Raw genomic sequence first — 18,443 nt, 5'->3', positions numbered from 1 at the left:
TGGACTGCTACTAAAAAAAAAGAATAGAGATGAGAGTAAACACCTGACAGTAATTGAAACACATATTCCAGAGTTTCTAACTACAACTGAATGTCTGTCAGGCTGGTGTATGGGATTGAGTTTAAGGTTGGAAGTATAATCATCATTATTTGTTTCTTCTAAACAGATGTTCTTGTTCGTCTTTGCAGGTATCACCTCCAGGCGTTGCGCCACCTGGCTGTGCTCGCGGCAGAACCGCGTCTGCTGGTGCCTGTAGATGTAGACACTCTCAAACCCTGCTACGCTCTGCTAGATGTCACCTACAAGGTGTGTGCTGCACGTGCCTCACGCCTTGATGTGGTCTTTCAAAACACACTTACATTCAATGAAGCCCAGTTTTATTTTAGTATGAATTATGTACTATTATGGTGTTTATTACATTTTTGAGTGAGGTTTTATTTGTATATATTAATTTCTCAAAGTCAAAAAAGTTCTTCAGTTTTTTATTTTATTTGTTTAAAACATTTCTATTTAGCTTTATTTTTACTAGCTTAGATTATTTCGACTAGCTGTCAAGGTAAGATTATTTTATTTTTTTTCTAATTACTAATATTCATCTTTTTCAAAGTTTGCAAAATGCTTGAAAATGCTAGTGTGGACGGAGAGCGTTTTAAAACGAAAACACAGTTTTCAAATGCATCCGGATTAATGTAGACGTAGCCTAAATCAAAACAGACCATTTTTACTTTTTTAATTCACGTTATGAAAAATTTGTTTTTGTAATTGTTCACTAAAGTGCAACTATCTATCTATCTATCTATCTATCTATCTATCTATCTATATATATATATATATATATATATATATATATACACATTTAAATTAAATTAATATATATATATATATATATATATATATATATATATATATATATATATATACATATATATATATATTAGTGCTGTCAAAATTAGCGCGTTAACGCATTCGATTAATTTGAAATATTTAACGCGTTAAAAAAAAATAACGCAATTAATGCGGTTGCAGTTTTTTTTTATTTCCAGTTGTGGCCTATGTGTGTTCAACGTGCAAAGAAATATGGATAAGACCAAGGAAGGACTTTTAGACGGAAAGTTTCAGTATAAAACTCTGCCGGATTACTCTTCAGTCTGCCACAAGAAACATTACTCTTCATTCAGTTTGCCACAAGAAACCGCAACATTAAAATCATGAACTCAAATGTCATTGTTTAAAAAAACAAAAAAACAATGACTGTTGTAACAGTGCGTAAATCAGACCTTTCTGTAACGCTAACGTTAATAAGCTTAAACGAAAATAAAGAAATAATTGTGTAGCGGAGTATTTTTTGTACACAGTGCCGCGAACTGTCAATCACTCCTGTGCGCGTGCATCACTGTCCTCCTCAGCTGCAGCAACTTGTGCTCTCTCTCTTCATCAAGCTTTAAAACAAAAAGGGGACAAAAAGATCATATTGTCTTTGTGCATAGGCTATAGATTAATTAGATAAATGAATATCTAAATTTGTGCCTTGCCGTCTACGGTATTTTTTTAGAACTTAGAAAAAAGATGCTGCAGCCAATGAGCAGCCAGCGGGGGCTGCAGGACGACTCAACCTCCGCAGACAGTTTGTAATGTTTATCAGACAATAAATACTCAAGATTTTGCTTTTAGTATAACTTCCGGGACAATTAGGGCCAGATTCGGGAGTCGGGACAACAGTTTAGATTTCGGGACTGTCCCGAATTTGGTGAGGTGTCTCATAACGAGTTTCACACACCTTCTCCGGCCACGTTGAGTTCTTGACACTTAACAGTGGGAAAAGCGACACATGCGCTATTCACTTGTATAACTTAAGGGTGAATGGGTAATGTAGTTTCTGCTCTGGGTGGGATGAATTAGCATTGTGAAGGGCGCTCTGAAAATCGGCAGTGCAGGTAAAAGATTAAAACCTCTATTAAAACAGATGTCCAAATGAGCGTACCGGTACGCTACAAGCACGTTCTGGGCGCACGGAGAGGTGCGGTACGCTCAAGAGCTATATTTGGAAGTGGCGGTACTAAGTACCGGTGCGTACCGGCCCACTTAAAGCACTGGCATTGACTATACTTTGGAATTTTTTTGCAGTCCACTTAGAATTTAACATGGAAATCATTTTTGTTTTTTATTGGCATTGATTGTTTTGAAATTCAAATGGTACTTACATGCCTGTGTTTTTATTTCTGTAATAAATATGGCTTTCAAGCCAACAGTTAATTTGGAGGATATTGATGGTTTATTGCAGGTATGTTGTTTACATGAGAAAATCTGTGTTACAAGTTAAACAAAAATTCCAATAAACAATCATATTTTGAATTTAAATAGTTTCTTTGTCTTGAGTTTACATTAATTATTTACATTTTACATTTACATATCCAAAAAGTTTCAGTCTTTTAATTGCGATTAATCGCGATTTAATTTTAAAAAATTGTGCGATTAATTAGTTAATTTTTTTTAATCGATTGACAGCACTAATATATATATATATATATATATATATATATATATATATATATATATATATATATATATATATATATATATATTTGGAATCAGCTTTGATTTTTGTAATTTAAATTACTGCTTAATTTTTTTTAAATAATGTTATGTGCTTTTTGTCATTTTATTTGTTTTAAAAAAAAAATTATTAGACATTCATTTATTTTTATTTCATGTTGCCTCAACTGATATGTATTTTTCTTTTTTTTTCATGTTTAGTTCAATAAAAATTTCATTTAGTTTTAGCTGACTATGATAACCTGCTGAAATTACTTTCCCTCTCAGATGGGGTGTGTGATAGAAAATAATGTTAACCAATAGCCAATCATTTGTTTGACAATAGTTGTAGGTAATTTGGCTGTGTGTGTGTGTGTGTGTGTGTGTGTGTGTGTGTGTGTGTGTGTGTGTGTGTGTGTGTGTGTGTGTGTGTGTGTGTGTGAAATGCACTGGTTAAAAGTTAAAGCTTGTCAATATGAGAAAATAAGAATATATCTTAAAAACGCAACTTGAGTCACACCTGGGATGAGTAGTGATGCTCTTAAGGATGAACTTGACCTTTCGACCTTCATATCAAGGTCAAAGGCTTCATCAAAAGTGCACTGCAAAATGATTTCACATCAAACTCTGAACCTTTTCATGATCCCTTTTCAATTCTCGACTCAAATCATATTTTTCCCCTTATTTCACTTGCTAACATGGCACGGAATGCCTTTTTTTGTTGAAGAGTGTAATTAGCACATAGCTTCACATCCCAACATCTCTCCGTCCTGTTGTGTGTGAGGCCATTAGGCCACATCAAAGAGATTCCTAGGTGATAAACACGGCGAAGGACTGTTGAAGGTTGACCGTGATGTCTTACCATGTTTCCCCTGATGCTTTGATGACTTATCTTTTCAATTAAATGACGCCAGCCAAAGGAAGGGAACCAGCTGTTCACAGCAATTACAAAGACGTCTTTGTTCACGCTGGCATAGAGTCACGCATAGTGAACGTAAACATAGTGATGCAAGGCGTTCGGCTTCTAATCTGTTTGTGCATGCATGTGGTATGTGTTTAATAGGAGACGCAGTGGTACGAGGAGACGACTGTGGAGTTGATGGCTCCCACCATGCTGCCTGAACTTAACCTTCTGAAACGGGTAATGAATTAAACCACTTCCAATACAAGCCCATACAACCTCCCTAAATCTGACATGATAGTTTTTTTCTTTGCATTCAGATTAAGGTGAAAGGTCCAAGATATTGGGAGCTGAACATTGACATCAGTAAAGGCACCCATCATCTACAGTAAGTCTGCATGTATATTATCGAGGTGGAATCAAACTAAACAACTATCTTGTTTTCTAAGGCATCATAGCTATGCTCCAGATGTGAATGCTTTTTCAGTTGGTGCCCAGCAATGTTATGTCCTAATGTTATTTCATCTTCAACTTCATCTTGCAATCTATGAGAGCACCACACGTGATCTTCAAGATAAGACAATCCCAGAAAGCACTGCGACAAGCTCAGTAAAAATGTTTTCATTTATTTTCAAGTATTAGTGTACACACATATTATTATATACACACATAACCGTTCACAAATTCGGGGTCAGTAATATGTAAATTAAGAATGCATATAAATGTAATTAGAAATTAAAACTTTTATTTAGCAAGGATATAAAATTATACAGGTGTCACACAAAGCATAGCTTTATTTATTAAAATTAGAAGAATTGCCTTTGGGGTTTTTGTTTATTTATTTAAGTTGTCTTTGACTGCAAAATCTATTTCAAAATCGTTTTTAAAGATTGTATATACTGTAATTTATTTATTTTACTTTTATTTTGTTTGTAAGTAATTATATTGTTTAATTATTATATACAATTCCTTGAAGTGTTGTTTTTAAACCTATTTAAAATTGTATTACTCTTGAGTTTTCCATGAATAGTCTTTGATGCTGATATGGTGCAATGATTAATAAACTTAATGATAAATAATAATTCAACAAGGAATCATTAAATTGACCAAAAGACATTTATTAGGTATTAAAGAGACATCAAAGTGCATTAAAGACACTTCTGATGTTATAAACATTTTCTATTTTAAATAAATGCTGTTCTTTTAAGCTTTTTATTCATCAAAGAATCATGAAAAATGCAAAAACTGTTAAGCTCGTTTAATATTAAAAATAATAAGCACAGCACCATTTTCAGAAATCATGTGACTCTGAAGACTGGAGTAATGATGCTGAAAATGCATATTTTTGATTAAGTATTAAAATAAAATTTATTTCTGGGATGAAAATAAAACATTTATTTTAAATTGTAAAAAATATTTCATAATTTTATTTTTCACTGTATTTCTGATCAAATAAACACAGCCTCAGTGAAAAATAGAGACATCTTTTGAAAATATTAAACAAATATACCAAACCCAAACTTGTGAACAATAGTGTAGTTTTATGCTTAATGCTAACCTTTTAATTTAATCAATATAAATACTGTTTATGGAGCACACATAGTGTTCCTAATCGCTCACTTAATAGGTTCCATTTTTTGTTAGTATGCTTCTTTAGAAGGCAGCTCACTAGGTTTTGGAATGGAGCTCAAGTTAATTGTGATCAAGAATTTTAAGTAGGCTACATTCTGCTTTCTAGATCCATCCTGTCTAAAGACGGCGTTCTGTATGTGAAGTTGCGCGCCGGACAGCTGCCCTACAAGGACGACCCTCAAGGCTGGAAGAGCTTACTGGCCCCCAACCTCAACAACAGAAGCGCTGAAGTGCGCACTTTTAAGGTCGGTCCATGTGCGCAATAAATATTACCAACAGTCCACAAACTGGTTTGGCCGACATATGCCAATATTTACTGTGTCACATGTCTGTTTGTATATAATTCAAGCATTAATCCACTCATGCAAATACAGAGGACAAAGGTGTGAAGATATTTCCGGATGTTTGCTGAGGTCTTGTGTTCCTAATTGGATTAAAGCAGCATAACGTGTTCATTCAAACTGCTGCAAAGAATGTTTTTTCATGTCAATGAGTTATTTTTCCCCTTTCCTCCCACTTGTTGGTCTCCTACGCAGCCCGAGGTCATCTCAACCTTCACCTCAGACGTGGCTCTGGTCTCCTTCGCCGAGTACTTCTGCAGGGCCTCGGAAAACATGAAGCATGTGAGACCATAAACATGTTGTTTTAAGGCAAAGTGCTTGCTTTGGGTAATAGGAAAAAAGCATTCATGTCTCTACAGGGGCGAGGTCTTGTCCATGTGCATTCGTAAGGAACGAGACGTGGATGCTAAATAGTTGTCAGAGACCGAATTTAGCTTGACTTGATCTTTTAAAAACTGTTTGGGTGAGGTGAAAAGCCCTTAGTTTACACACTGTGCGATGCATTTGTTTAGTGATTTAAACACTTAACATTTTCTTCTTAAATGTCTAAGACAGAGGAAAAAAAGAAAAGCCTTTGGTTTTTATGTTTATGCATCACAAGAGGATTATGCTGGGTCATTTTCATCTTAAAGGAATGATCTAGGGTCTGTTAAAAGTAATTTTTTTATAGCCAAAATTTGTCTTGTTCATGAAAAAGTATATCTAGGCCTCCCTCAGTTTACAAAAGTAAAAAGCAAGCCTGTGTACAGTATCCAGGGATGCAAACGTGTCACTTTTTGGGGAAAATGTCTTTTTTGGATCCAAAGTCAGTCCTAGTTTCAGTGCAGCGTTGCATTCTTTTGTCATGAGAATCGTTTATAGGGCTCCCTGCGGTTCTCCATCAAATTAAAAGCTCTATGGTGTTATTTTTGAAAGGAAAGAAATAAAGACAGCCATGAATATTAGTTAGCTCTGTACAATTATAGTAAAATTGTTAAATGATACAGCACAATAGCATTATAACACTAGTAATACATTTATTTATTGATTTATGTTTTGCGATTTAATAAAAGAAAAACATTAATGACAATTATAATTATTATTATTACTAGTAGTGTCAAAGTGATTTAGATAACTTGCATCTTTAATAAAGCACTTTTTTTACAGAAGGATTAACTCATTATAATGTTAAGCATGCCAGAAACGCTTAAACCCATGAACATTAATTTAAGACCTTTAGTATGTTGTCAAATACAACATACGGTAATGCAAATCACCTTCTTTTGCATATAAACAAACTGGAAATGTGTTTATAGTAAATACTCTTATAATGGAAGCTCAGCAGGAGAGCGGTCGTACCACAAATAAAAACTCTCGGTTTCAAAAGTGTAACCTTAACACATCAAAGCAGGTTTATTGTCATTTCTTTCCTACACGATAGAAGAGCAAATGAAATAAAGTGACGCCTCGAGCCTCGGTGCAAAGGTTTAACCAGAAAATGTCACGTTAGCTATAAATACCAAACGAATACAGTAAACATAGGAGACAATATGACCCACTTTCCTGCTATGCTTGCCATTACCATAAACATTTATTTCGATTTCAATATTTATATTTATTTTTTGTTGTAAGTGTCTTTAAGGCACAGATGATGTTCTTGGACATTAAGTTAAGCGTAACCCGTAAATAAATTCCTAATAAGTCGTAAGTATATAGTAAATAACACCATAATGATGTTGTTGCTGTAGTTTTCACACATTTTCTGTTTTATTACAGAAGCAGGAGACCGTGGCGTTACTGTCAGCAATTTTGTATGAATGTGTGACACAGGAATACCCAGAAATGCTGCCTACACACATCTCTATTGACCAGGTCAGTTACAGTAAAGCATGAATGCATGCAAATATTGGGTGAATTAATGGGTAAAATTACTGCTTTTTTACTTAGGTGGAATTTTTTTTGGTATCATTGTATCGGTTTCTAAAAAGGTTTTTAAAATGTTTTTGAAAGTAGACACTTTTGCTCACCAAGGCTGTATTTATTTGATCAAAAATACAGTAAAAATTTGCAATATTATTAGTTTAGAATATTTTTTATATATGTCATATTTTAAATTGCACTTTATTTTATATTATAAAATTTATTGTAAATTTTAAAGTGTAACTTATTTGATCAAAGGTGAATTTTTCAGCATCATTCCTCCAGTCTTCAGTGTCACATTATCTTCAGAAATCAATCTAATATGCTGATCAAGAAACATTTATGATTATTATCATAAACCATAGTACATATTTTATTTAGCAAAATAAATGTATTTTAATTTATTTGTATTCATTTAAATACAAAATAGTTATTTAAATGTATTATTTATTATAAAAATATTTTAGTTTTATTTTATAATTACCCAGATATTTCTTTGTATGATTCATCAGATTCCAGCCCAAAATCAACACTTAATCATGAAATAATAAAATTTATAATATATATGGCGAATCTAGCCAGGATTTTTTGATGAACAGAAAATCCATCCTTGTAACATATGTATTAACTGTCACTTTTGATCAATTTAATGCATCCTTTCTGAATAAAACTAATAATTTCTTAAAGGGGTGGTTGATTCTGATTTTATTTTTTTTTATTTTTTTTACGTTAGTGTGTAATGTTGCTGTTTGAGGATAAACAGTATCTACAAAGTTACAAAGCTGAAAGATCAATGCAAAATGAGATCTTTTCAAATTTGGCATAAATTTACATAAACCCCGCCCCCGGGAACATGTGATAAAGGGGGCGGGGCCATATGATACACCTTGTGTATAGACAGACAGATATTTTTCACATAGCTATGAGAAGTTAAACATAGATGCGCATGGTTGTATAGATGTGCATGGTATTAAAAGCTAACATAAGCAGTAGCATTTACAAATAAAAGGCATTTCTAAATGTATGAGACAACAACAAACAAAAAAGATACCATTAAGAGCCGTGCTTGCACAGGTTCTGTGTGATCCTCTTCACTAATATTATGAGTCTCAATCGGGCTCAAATTGATGTGCAATATTCACGTCATTGTTCACTATACAACCAAAACACATGCCACTGAGGTTAGGGGCGGGTCGTTTAGATGTGCACTAGAGGCGGATAAGCCAATCACAACACACCGAGCCTGCTGACCAATCTGAGCCCATTGTGTATTTCTGAGGGAGGGGCTTCATAAAAACAGGAACTCATCGGAGTGTACAGAGCGGTGTAGAATAAAGGTTAATTGTGTGAAAAATAATGTTTGTTTTTTTTCTAAAGCGAAGCATTAACACATTAGACTGTACCCCTTGTACACAATCAAGCCTAGAAAAAAAATTTCAAACACACCTTTTAAAGAAAAAACTTTTCCAAACTTCGAGTCCATCATCTTGAATGAATCTTTTCACAATAATTTTTGATGTTGCTGTGCTGATTGCATGTATGTGCTATGGTGAAAGAAGTGCATTATGTATGTAAAATGCCTTATTTCTACTTCAGCTGCATAGTTTGATTTTGTTTGTTTTTATTGCTTTTGTGTTTGTGTGTGTCTTTTTTTTTTTTTACATAGTTTTTACACTTGGCATTCCCTGTGGACAGCAAAGAAATAATTTCTTTGTACAGGGAAACCTGTTTTCCTTCACTGTGCACATGACAATAAACGCTTTGGATCTTGATTCTTAACACACTTGTATGCTTCTCCGTAGGCCGTGCGGACTCTGGATCGAGGCGATCTCTGTGAGACGTTCAGTCTGTGGCAGATGAAGCTGGTGCTGGAGTTGTGTGAGAGCCGAGTCCTGCAGCAGCGGCTCAGAGACACACAGCGTCAGGGCCACGGCCTGCTGCTCAGCTCTGAGTTCCTGCCCGTCATGAAGAGCTCCGCCGACCGGGCCCTGGATCGCTGGCTCTGTGGTGAGCAGCATGACACAGCATCAGCGTCTAACATCAGTAGTTCACGTGCTTAGTCAGATTTTAGAGCTTCTGTGTCAGCTCCTCCAGTCAGCGTTTGGGTCTTGCGTGTGTTTAGTGTTTTGGTCAACACCTTCAGTAAGTGTGAAAGGCTGTAGTGATGTCTGCTCTCTGGAGCGGCTGGCAACTTAAAGGTTAACGCTAACTGTAGAACCATTCAGTTTTTATTTACATTGTTAACTTCCGCTCTCATTACTGTAAAGCAAAACTGATTCTAAATCATGTAGCATAATTATTATAGTTATAATTGGAGTATTTGTTGTACTGGCTTTATTCTAACTTTAATTGAACAATGATATTGCTGCATTCAAGTAATGGTGACATTTGCTTAATTGTCATAACGACAAAATGTACAAATCTTAATGGTCATAAAAAAAACATGATTCATTTTCTTTGTACAAAATATAATTTTATAATAATAATTATAATAGATGCATTTATTATTTTAATTTAAAATAATTATTTATCAATATAAATATTCATAATCTTTTTTTTATTATGAAATAAAAAGTAATTATGTATTATTATTATATATATATATATATATATATATATATATATATATATATATATATATATATTTTTTTTTTTTTTTTCTATTCTATAAATTCTGAAATATAGCCCATGTCTTTGAGATTCATGAATCCTGTATAAAGCATGTCTAGATCAGATTATAGCCCCAAATCAAAAATTATTTATAACATTTTTAAAAACTTAATAACAACAACAACAACAATAATAATAAATGTATTTATTTTTCTAATTGTGAAATAATTATTTCTTAATATTATTATATTATATGTGTTATTTAAACAAATAATTTAGATATAAAAACAGTATTTTTATAATTTTTATAATTTTTTTAAATAAATGCCTCTGACATATTTTGTGAGATTCATTCAAAGGTGAAGCCACACTAGACATTCACTTCTATTCATATTTGTACAGATGCATACATCATTTTTTCATCAAGTTTGAATCCTTAACTATTAAGCTAACAGCACTGTTATTTTTAACTCCCAGATAACAGTCACGTGCTGCAAGAGTACATGAGAGGACAGCCGATGAACAACGACACTGATGTCAACATGTTAGCCTGCTTCCTGGTTTACCATTCTATCCCCAGCCTCAAGAACATGGTGGCATCTGACCTGGAAGGTACATTACACTCCAATAGAAGCTAATTGCTGGTTTATTGAGAGAACCAAGAGTTAAATGTAGTTTAAAGTAAATTAAGTATGCTCGTGCCATTCCAAACCGGTGACTGACTTAGTTCAAAACACAAAATGAAGCTCTTAAGGAACCACAAAACAATATTTCACTTCCAATTTCGGTCTGTTCCTCACACAAAGCTACCATATGGCTTCAGAAATATTTTTCAAGAGTCGTATGGACTACACTTAAAGCCCTGATATACTTCAAGCAAACTGGTGTGACATACAAAAAATAAAAAATCAGGCCAAAACGAAGCTCGTCTGGAGTTTGTTTTGGGAGTTTGAAACCACAAACTTTCCAGAAACATTCACTACAGCTAGTAAACCCCTTTGAAATACTATTAGTCTGTTGTATTACTATTGTTGTAATACATAATAAGTGTGCGTTCTTTGACATGGAAATCAGTTACCAGGATGAACACAGCAGAGCTGCTTTATAATAGACACTGAAGTTGTTCTAATGGAAGAGCAATATTGGCGCTGTAAAATCTGCTTACCGTATTTTTCGGACTATAAGTCGCACTGGACCATAAGTCGCATTTATTTAGAACCAAGAACCAAGAACCAAGAGAAAATATTACCTTCTACAGCCGCCAGAGGGCGCTCTATGTTTTCAGTGTAGACTACAGGAGCACTGAGCAGCATAGAGCGCCCTCTAGCGGCTGTAGACGGTAATGTTTTCTCTGTTCATTTCGCTTAGTTCATGTCGAATTAATTTTTATAAATAAGTCGCACCTGACTACAAGTCGCAGGACCAGCCAAACTATGAAAAAAAGTGCGACTTATAGTCCGTAAAAAAAAGGTACTTTTAAGAGTCAATTTGTTGATTTTTTTTCAACCAGCTTTGTGTGTCAGTAGTTCAACTAAATAAACAGTGTAATACTTTACGGTTCACCTTCAACAAAACATCCCCATTTATTTATCGTAAAACATGACAGAAGATGCCTTTGTCCTGTTTTTTTGTCAAAACTAAATACAATACTTCAGCAGTTTTGATTTCCCATGTGCATTATGGGTGTTGAAGTTTTCCTACCCTTTTCGCCCACTCTTTTAAACTTAAAATGCACTTCGACTACATAGATGGACAACTTTATTTTATGGTTTTAAGTGATATAAAAGCTTAAATGTTTCCTAAAAGTAAACTCAGGCATTTCACAATTCTTTTTAGTCCCTATGTGAAGGATAAAAATAACCTTTGTGCTTTTTTTCGAGTACAGTCCCTCGAAAGAATAAATAATCATATTTTCGGCACAGCATGCGCAAGAATAAATAATGAGAGAAATGCAACTTTTAGGTCAGTTATTTCATAAAGCGCTGGATATCTGCTCAATATGTTCTGAAATGTTGCACTGATCTGTAGTCAGTCTTTCTTGTACTTTATCTCCTAACATACTCTCTCTGTACAGGATGTTCCTGTTTTCCAGAGCTGCTGGTCAAGAGCAGTCAGTTGGGTGTTCCTGTACGTGCTCTGCTGCGTTTGAGTCCTCTGCTCCTCCAGAAACAATATTCTGGAGTTTAACCCCGCAATTCCTGGAGGTCAACCATCCTTCTCCTTATCCAGGTACCGCAGGGTCATGGTTGCCTTGTCCTCACAGGCCACAGGAACTGGCTGCATTCATTATGTGGACATTTTTATCAAATGATTGTGTCTTGGAGCCCTGGAGAAACATGTTTGCTCACCCCTGGTTTGACATGTGTATATAGTTTGTAACTATATTTGTACCTGTGATAATCCAGTCAGTAAATATGACTGGAGGAAATTGTTTTCATAAAGTATGCGTAGCTTGTATTAAAACAAAAAACAAAACTTGTTCTTGTCTGGTTTTTCAGGGGATTTTCATTTTTTTTTTAAATGTGTAATTGAAATAAACGCTGAAATAAGATATAAATGTAAATATTAGATGAAAAACCAAAATGTAAAAATGAGAAATGTTGCTTTGGCTGATAACTGAAAGAAAATCAAATGTAAGTAAATGCCTAAACCTGGTATTAATTAAAAGTGTATATAGAAAACCAGTATATAAAAACAAAAACCAATAAAAACAATGAAAGCACAAATCAAATGATAACTAAAATAAAATATAAACCTAAAAGCAAAATTCAGAATATAAATACTAATGGTGTCCAAATAAGTGCACTAACCCATGGCTAGGGTTGGCCACCCCACTTACAACTGCTGCTACTGTCACTTTTTCTCTTGACAAGAAGCGCATTTATTCATATGCAGAATGACTGAGAACGGGAGACGTTTTAGATGCGCGCTCCACTTCACTTCAGCACCAGGCATGAGTCAAACAAGCGCGGAAACAGTACTGTGCTCACTTGATTGAAATTATTGCAATATAAAAGTATATTTAAACATTTTAATGTTAGTTGGGTTTAATCGCAATTAATTTCAGAAAAATGTGCGATTAATTAGTCAATTTTAAACCGGTGTGTGTGTATATATATACACACACATATATACACACATATATGTATATATGTATATATATATATGTATATATGTATATATATATATGTATATATGTATATATGTGTGTGTGTGTGTGTGTGTGTATATAGATATATACATACTACATTTATAATAATTGGTTAATTATTTTTAGAACTATTTTTATTTAGAATCTTGGTTTCTTTTCTTATTGATTATTATAGCCTTCTTATCTTCACCTGGTGGACTCCTATAGAGGGATCCCGAGTCATATCTCGAGCTTCGAGTCTTTAGGGAATTGGGCCGGTAAACAACCACCCAGTGCACATGGGGGCCTCATGATGAGAGGTTTTGCATGGGCATCCACCGTTCACATTTCCATCAGGAAATGTAAAAATCTTGTTTGCATATGTTCTTTTCTTACACATGGCTCTTCTGTCTTTCGTTTTATTAACTGTAGCTCAGCAAAATGAGTATCACACAAGCATTCCTGTATAAATGAAAACCACCCCACTACCAGGAAGACATCACCACACACCCTCTCACATTTCACACTATTTGAATAGCCACGTTTCTGTTTAAAATAGCTCGGCCTGTACTGTGCTTTGAATACTGCTTTCAGTTACTGTGTAACTATTTTACTGAACTAAACCACACTGAAGTGAAAGTTCTGCTGAAACCTCCTGCTGTTAAAAGAATGTAAAGTGAGAGAAACTTCATGTGAAGTCAGAAGACTTGTGTAGAAGCCATAGGGATTATTAACAGAAAATGAAACCCATTTTCTTATTAACAGAAAATGAAACCCATTAACAGAAAATGAAATGACTGGTCATATTACCCTTCAAAAATGTGAACCAAAAAGAATCTTGTGAAGGTTAATATGACCAGTGATTTCATTTTCTATTAATGGGTTTCTTCAGAAACAAATGAGAAATGGAAACTGAAAGCACAAATGGAGAAAACTGGCCTCTTTTCATACGGAGTATATATTAAGGTCTACCAAGATCTAAAAAGGCCTGAAAAAAGCACCATCAAATTAGTCCTCATGTCTTGTGTGTTTCCAAGTTTCCAAGTATTCTGTAGTCATGTGATGTTTTGTGTGAAGATTGTTAGTTTTTCACTGAAAATCTTCCCCTTCATTGCAGTACTTAAAGGGATAGTTCACCCAAAAATAAAAAAAATGTTTATCTGCTTACCCCCATGGGCTTCTTAGATGTAGGTGACTTTTGTTTCTTAAGTAGAACACAAGCCAAGTTTTTTTGGCTCAAACCGTTGCAGTCTATCAGTCTTATAATGTATGTGTAAATTGACACTTAATTGTCTAATCCTGGGAGATGCACTGGCTTCAATGAAGCCAGTCAGCCCTGACACCACTCCTAGTGGCACTCCAGCCGTCAGAAATGTTACCCGTTTCCATGCTCGGACACAAGCAGGTGAGACAACAATCATGTGAAAGCGATGTCTTGTTGAGTTTAGCTCTAGGCTGCTGCTCCACCTCTGAAGGGGCCTGAGGTGTAGCAACCCTAAGGGAATCACAGATGTGGCAGCAGCCAACTTGCCCATTAGTTGTAGGCCCAGCTTCTGTATGTGCTCCAGAACAATCTCTGTGTCATGTAGAGCATGCACTCTTGTTGGGGCGCAGAGAAGCCATTCATCTAAATAGGGCAGAATCCTCATGCAAAGAAGAGATAGGGCAGCACTCATGCATATCGTAAAAACACGAGGAGCCAGAGATAACCCGAATGGCAGGACTCTGAGTTGATAGACCTGACCCTGAAAGATGAATCTTAGGAACTTCCTGTGTTGGAGAGCAATGGGAACATGGAAGTAAGCATCCCTCAAGTCTACACTCACAAGCCAGTCTCCTGTCTTCACAGATCAAAGAACTTTGAATGTGCGCAACATCCGAAAGGGAACACTTTAGGAACACACTGAGGTGTCACGGATTCAGAAGTGGATGAAAACTGTCATCCTTTTTTGGAACGAGGTAGTAAGTTGAGTAAAAACCGTCTCTCTCTGTCTGAGAAGGGGAACTTTCTCTTCACTGGCTCCTTTCAACAACAGTGAACAAATTTATAATGGAAAGGGCCGTTAAACTGGTTGAATCTTTGACAACTGTAGGAACAATTCCAGAAAATCTTGTAGGCAGGCATCAGAACTGCAGACTGTATCCCTTATTCAGAGTCATTGCCACCTGTAGAATTAAGAGAATGTCATTAGGAGAAGACTGGCCTGCACTAGATGAATGTAAAGACCTACCGCTTGAACCACCAGCACTAGACCGTCCTGGAGGTCTACGCTGGAGAACGCGTCCTGTTCATCAAGGAAATGTGAAGTGCTTATTTGTTAAACTTACTGTAAAATAAGCTTTGAGTAGCTTTAAGTTGTAAAACAACATTTGCAGTGACATTTTAGATTCTATTTTTATGTTTATCATTAAATATCATATACATTTTTTGCATTATGCTTTTATGTAGATTTCAAGTATTTTAGTTCATATATTTATTTCTATCACTATGGGTTTTGTGATGTTATTTGCCATAAATGCGATGCATTGACAGCTGTAATACTGTGAGATAGTAGTGGCTGTTTGTAGTTGTGGTGGGGCCTATTTGAGGGAAAATCCAGGGCCATTTTTTTTTTTTTTTTTTTTTTTTTACTCCTAGTTCATCTCTGATCACAATAATCCCGAAGTAATTCACATGACTCAACTATAAACTTTTAGTTTCTCAGAAAAGTCTTGTCTGAATCAGGAGAGAAATATGCACAGATCAAGTGCGATTTACAAGTGGAAATTGTTCGTAACAGTTCTAAACAAGAGTGCTGGTGGATTTTGATGTGAGAGAAAACAGGGTATGGTCTTTTTCACTGGAAGAAGTGTTATTATGAATTATGGACTTGTATTTTGGCCAAAAGCCACAGGTTAAAAACGGACAGGTATGCATTGTTGTGTTGTTTTTATCAGCTCTTTGGACTCTCATTCTGATGGCACCCATTCAGTGCAGTGGATCCATTGGTTGAATTCGTCTACATCTTGAATGGGCTAAATTTTTACCTTTTAGCTAAATTTCTCTATTCCTTTAATAGTTTAGCAACTGTTTTAACAAATGTTCTACAATTTCTCATTATTTAGTCTTCATGCATACTAATGTTAAAATTGTATGCTTATAATAGTTTTAGATGGAATATATTGTCATGCCATGCCAACTATCTAACTGTAATGCTGGAGTGCATTTTATGACAGATCACCAAGCCTTATTTTCCACTGGGCTAATGCATCCTGGAATTATTAAAAATATTATTTTATCATGGCAACTGAAGTCACTTTTGTCCAGGAGTTAAGTGGGACTCTCACATTCACACATGAATGTAACTCGCCATGTTGGAGCATGTAAAAGCTTGAAATGAGGTTTGAGAACATCAACAATGGGGGGATAACTTAAAACTCCATTGTGAACTTTCTGTGCCATTATTGGCAACAAATAGTGATTGTTTCAAATGCTCTTCCAGTCTACCAAACCCACACCATTGGTTGAGCCAATGCTGCTGCGATGGACCAGTCAAACGCAAAGATTGGAAACCCATTCGGTAGTACATAAAATCGCACACTGCAGCTTTAAATTCCCTGTTGTTCGTGTGGAGTGCGCCACTTGGACTTGAAGCATATTCAGAGTTTCATGCCCTCTCTTAGCTTCTCTATAGTACTTCCTGTGTGGTTGGGAGTATTGCAAAGGTTGACTGGGCATCGGTATGCCAGTGACTTGTTCAGGAAATCCATGCTATGTGATTCTGCCCATGTTGTGTGATCAGATAAACTCTCGTGTAAGTGTGTGGTGAGTGCTTGAACGCTTAATTTCTGCTCAGTTCCCTCTGGAATTACTTAAATGAGCTCAGTTGGAGTTAAACATTGTCTCAAGGCTGTGCAAGCTTTGGGAGGCCACGTATAAAGTCTAGATGAAGTGAATTTGCCCTGAAATAACCCCTGCTCACGTGTCTGGACATTCCTGAACAGTGATGCCTGTGATTACAGAACCTTCAATCATGAGAATCTGGGGAACAACAGACATTTTAAGATTATTTGTAAGATTCAGTTTGAATGAAAGGTTAACATGAATCTTCTTTAAAGGATTTTTATAATGTGTCCCAGTTTTTGACTGTCACTCTGTTCATGTGCATTTCAAGAAGGAAGGGAAACTTTGAGTCCTGATGTGGGATGTTTGGAATGTGAAAAATCATGTTGTGAAACCTTGTGGCTGAAGGGCTTATGTTTTTTTAAGAATGTTTTTGTGCTTCAAAAACAGTATAACACATTTGTGTCTGTGCATGCATGCAGCGTTTTTGGCAAACCCTTACTGACACCGTAAAGCATGCTGTCTGTGTTTGAGCGTGATCGGATATCCCCCTGGTCTGGAGCCCCACATCTATATTTGGCATGATTAGTCATGTCAGAATGAAGGGAAGCTTTAGGACTTCCCTTTGTTCTGCTGTGACGTCACAATACATTCAAATGTACAATGTGGGAAAGTCTTCTTTTGTGTACTGAGAGCATATGAGTGTAGTTTTATGTTACAGGTGGCGTCGAACCAGATGGTTTTAATTCCTCATTTTGACCTTGAATTCGACAAGCATTTAAAACATGCAGGAACAAGTTTTCAGACAACATCGTGTTTCGAATTCCCATACACGCCCAAATTTTTCCCACGCTTTACAATGCCCACGCTTTACAATGAAAAAACTGGGTGTAGTTCAGTCGTTGGAGCTTGGAGTTGGACTTTTTTCTTCGATTTTAGGCTAAAACTTGATGAAACGTGATTGTTTTTAGATGCCACACCTAGGAACTATTTGTTTTTTGTGTGAGTTTATTTTAAAGCTCCTGCTGTGAAATGAATATGAAATGAAGGTAAGGCATAAATATTCATATAAATCAATTATCTCATTATAGTTTTAGATGGAATATATTACCATGTCATGTCAACCACCCACCTGTAGTTGACTTAACCAATGCAGTGTGCATTTCCTTTTATTTTGAGAAGTCTAAAAGTTTTATGGCAGTTCACCAAATCTCACCCATATGATTTATTTTTATTATTATTATTTCTAGCACACATCACAATGAGCTCATTGTGCCCCATGCATCATGGAGTTATTAAACAGATTGTTTTACCCAGGAAACAAGTCACCGTTGTCAAGGCGTTAACTGGGACTCTATTCATTCACAACCTACAGAGAGATTTTGAATCGTTGCCGCAAACTGAGTCTGGTGAAGTGGGCGTCACCAAGAGCGCTTAAGAGAAAGTATGTGTGTGGACCTGTGACTCTACATGAATGACTCAAGTGAAGAAACACGAGTGAAACCACTATTTCAAAGGAAAAAGAAGAGGAAGAGGGGACATCTTGAACATTCGCAGTGGAACTTGAATGCGCAT

At 35.5% G+C, this 18,443-nt stretch overlaps 1 protein-coding gene across 1 annotated transcript in view; it reads left to right on the top strand.

The window, feature by feature from the left end:
- Nucleotides 1–12,188, top strand: part of anapc1 (anaphase promoting complex subunit 1) — a 63,653-nt gene extending 51,465 nt beyond the window's left edge. The window contains exons 40-48 of the mRNA XM_026223473.1: nucleotides 189–306; nucleotides 3,596–3,673; nucleotides 3,754–3,821; nucleotides 5,172–5,310; nucleotides 5,602–5,688; nucleotides 7,162–7,257; nucleotides 9,108–9,312; nucleotides 10,393–10,527; nucleotides 11,990–12,188. Of these exons, the coding sequence (XP_026079258.1) occupies nucleotides 189–306; nucleotides 3,596–3,673; nucleotides 3,754–3,821; nucleotides 5,172–5,310; nucleotides 5,602–5,688; nucleotides 7,162–7,257; nucleotides 9,108–9,312; nucleotides 10,393–10,527; nucleotides 11,990–12,102 (1,039 nt within the window). The 3' untranslated portion in view covers nucleotides 12,103–12,188. The remainder of the gene's footprint in view (nucleotides 1–188; nucleotides 307–3,595; nucleotides 3,674–3,753; nucleotides 3,822–5,171; nucleotides 5,311–5,601; nucleotides 5,689–7,161; nucleotides 7,258–9,107; nucleotides 9,313–10,392; nucleotides 10,528–11,989) is intronic.
- Nucleotides 12,189–18,443: the final 6,255 nt, after the last annotated feature.

This window comes from Carassius auratus, chromosome 38, assembly GCF_003368295.1.
Source record: "Carassius auratus strain Wakin chromosome 38, ASM336829v1, whole genome shotgun sequence".
NCBI lineage: Eukaryota > Metazoa > Chordata > Actinopteri > Cypriniformes > Cyprinidae > Carassius > Carassius auratus.
Note: the sequence above shows the minus strand (reverse complement) of the source record. Positions and strands in the feature narration are given on the sequence as shown.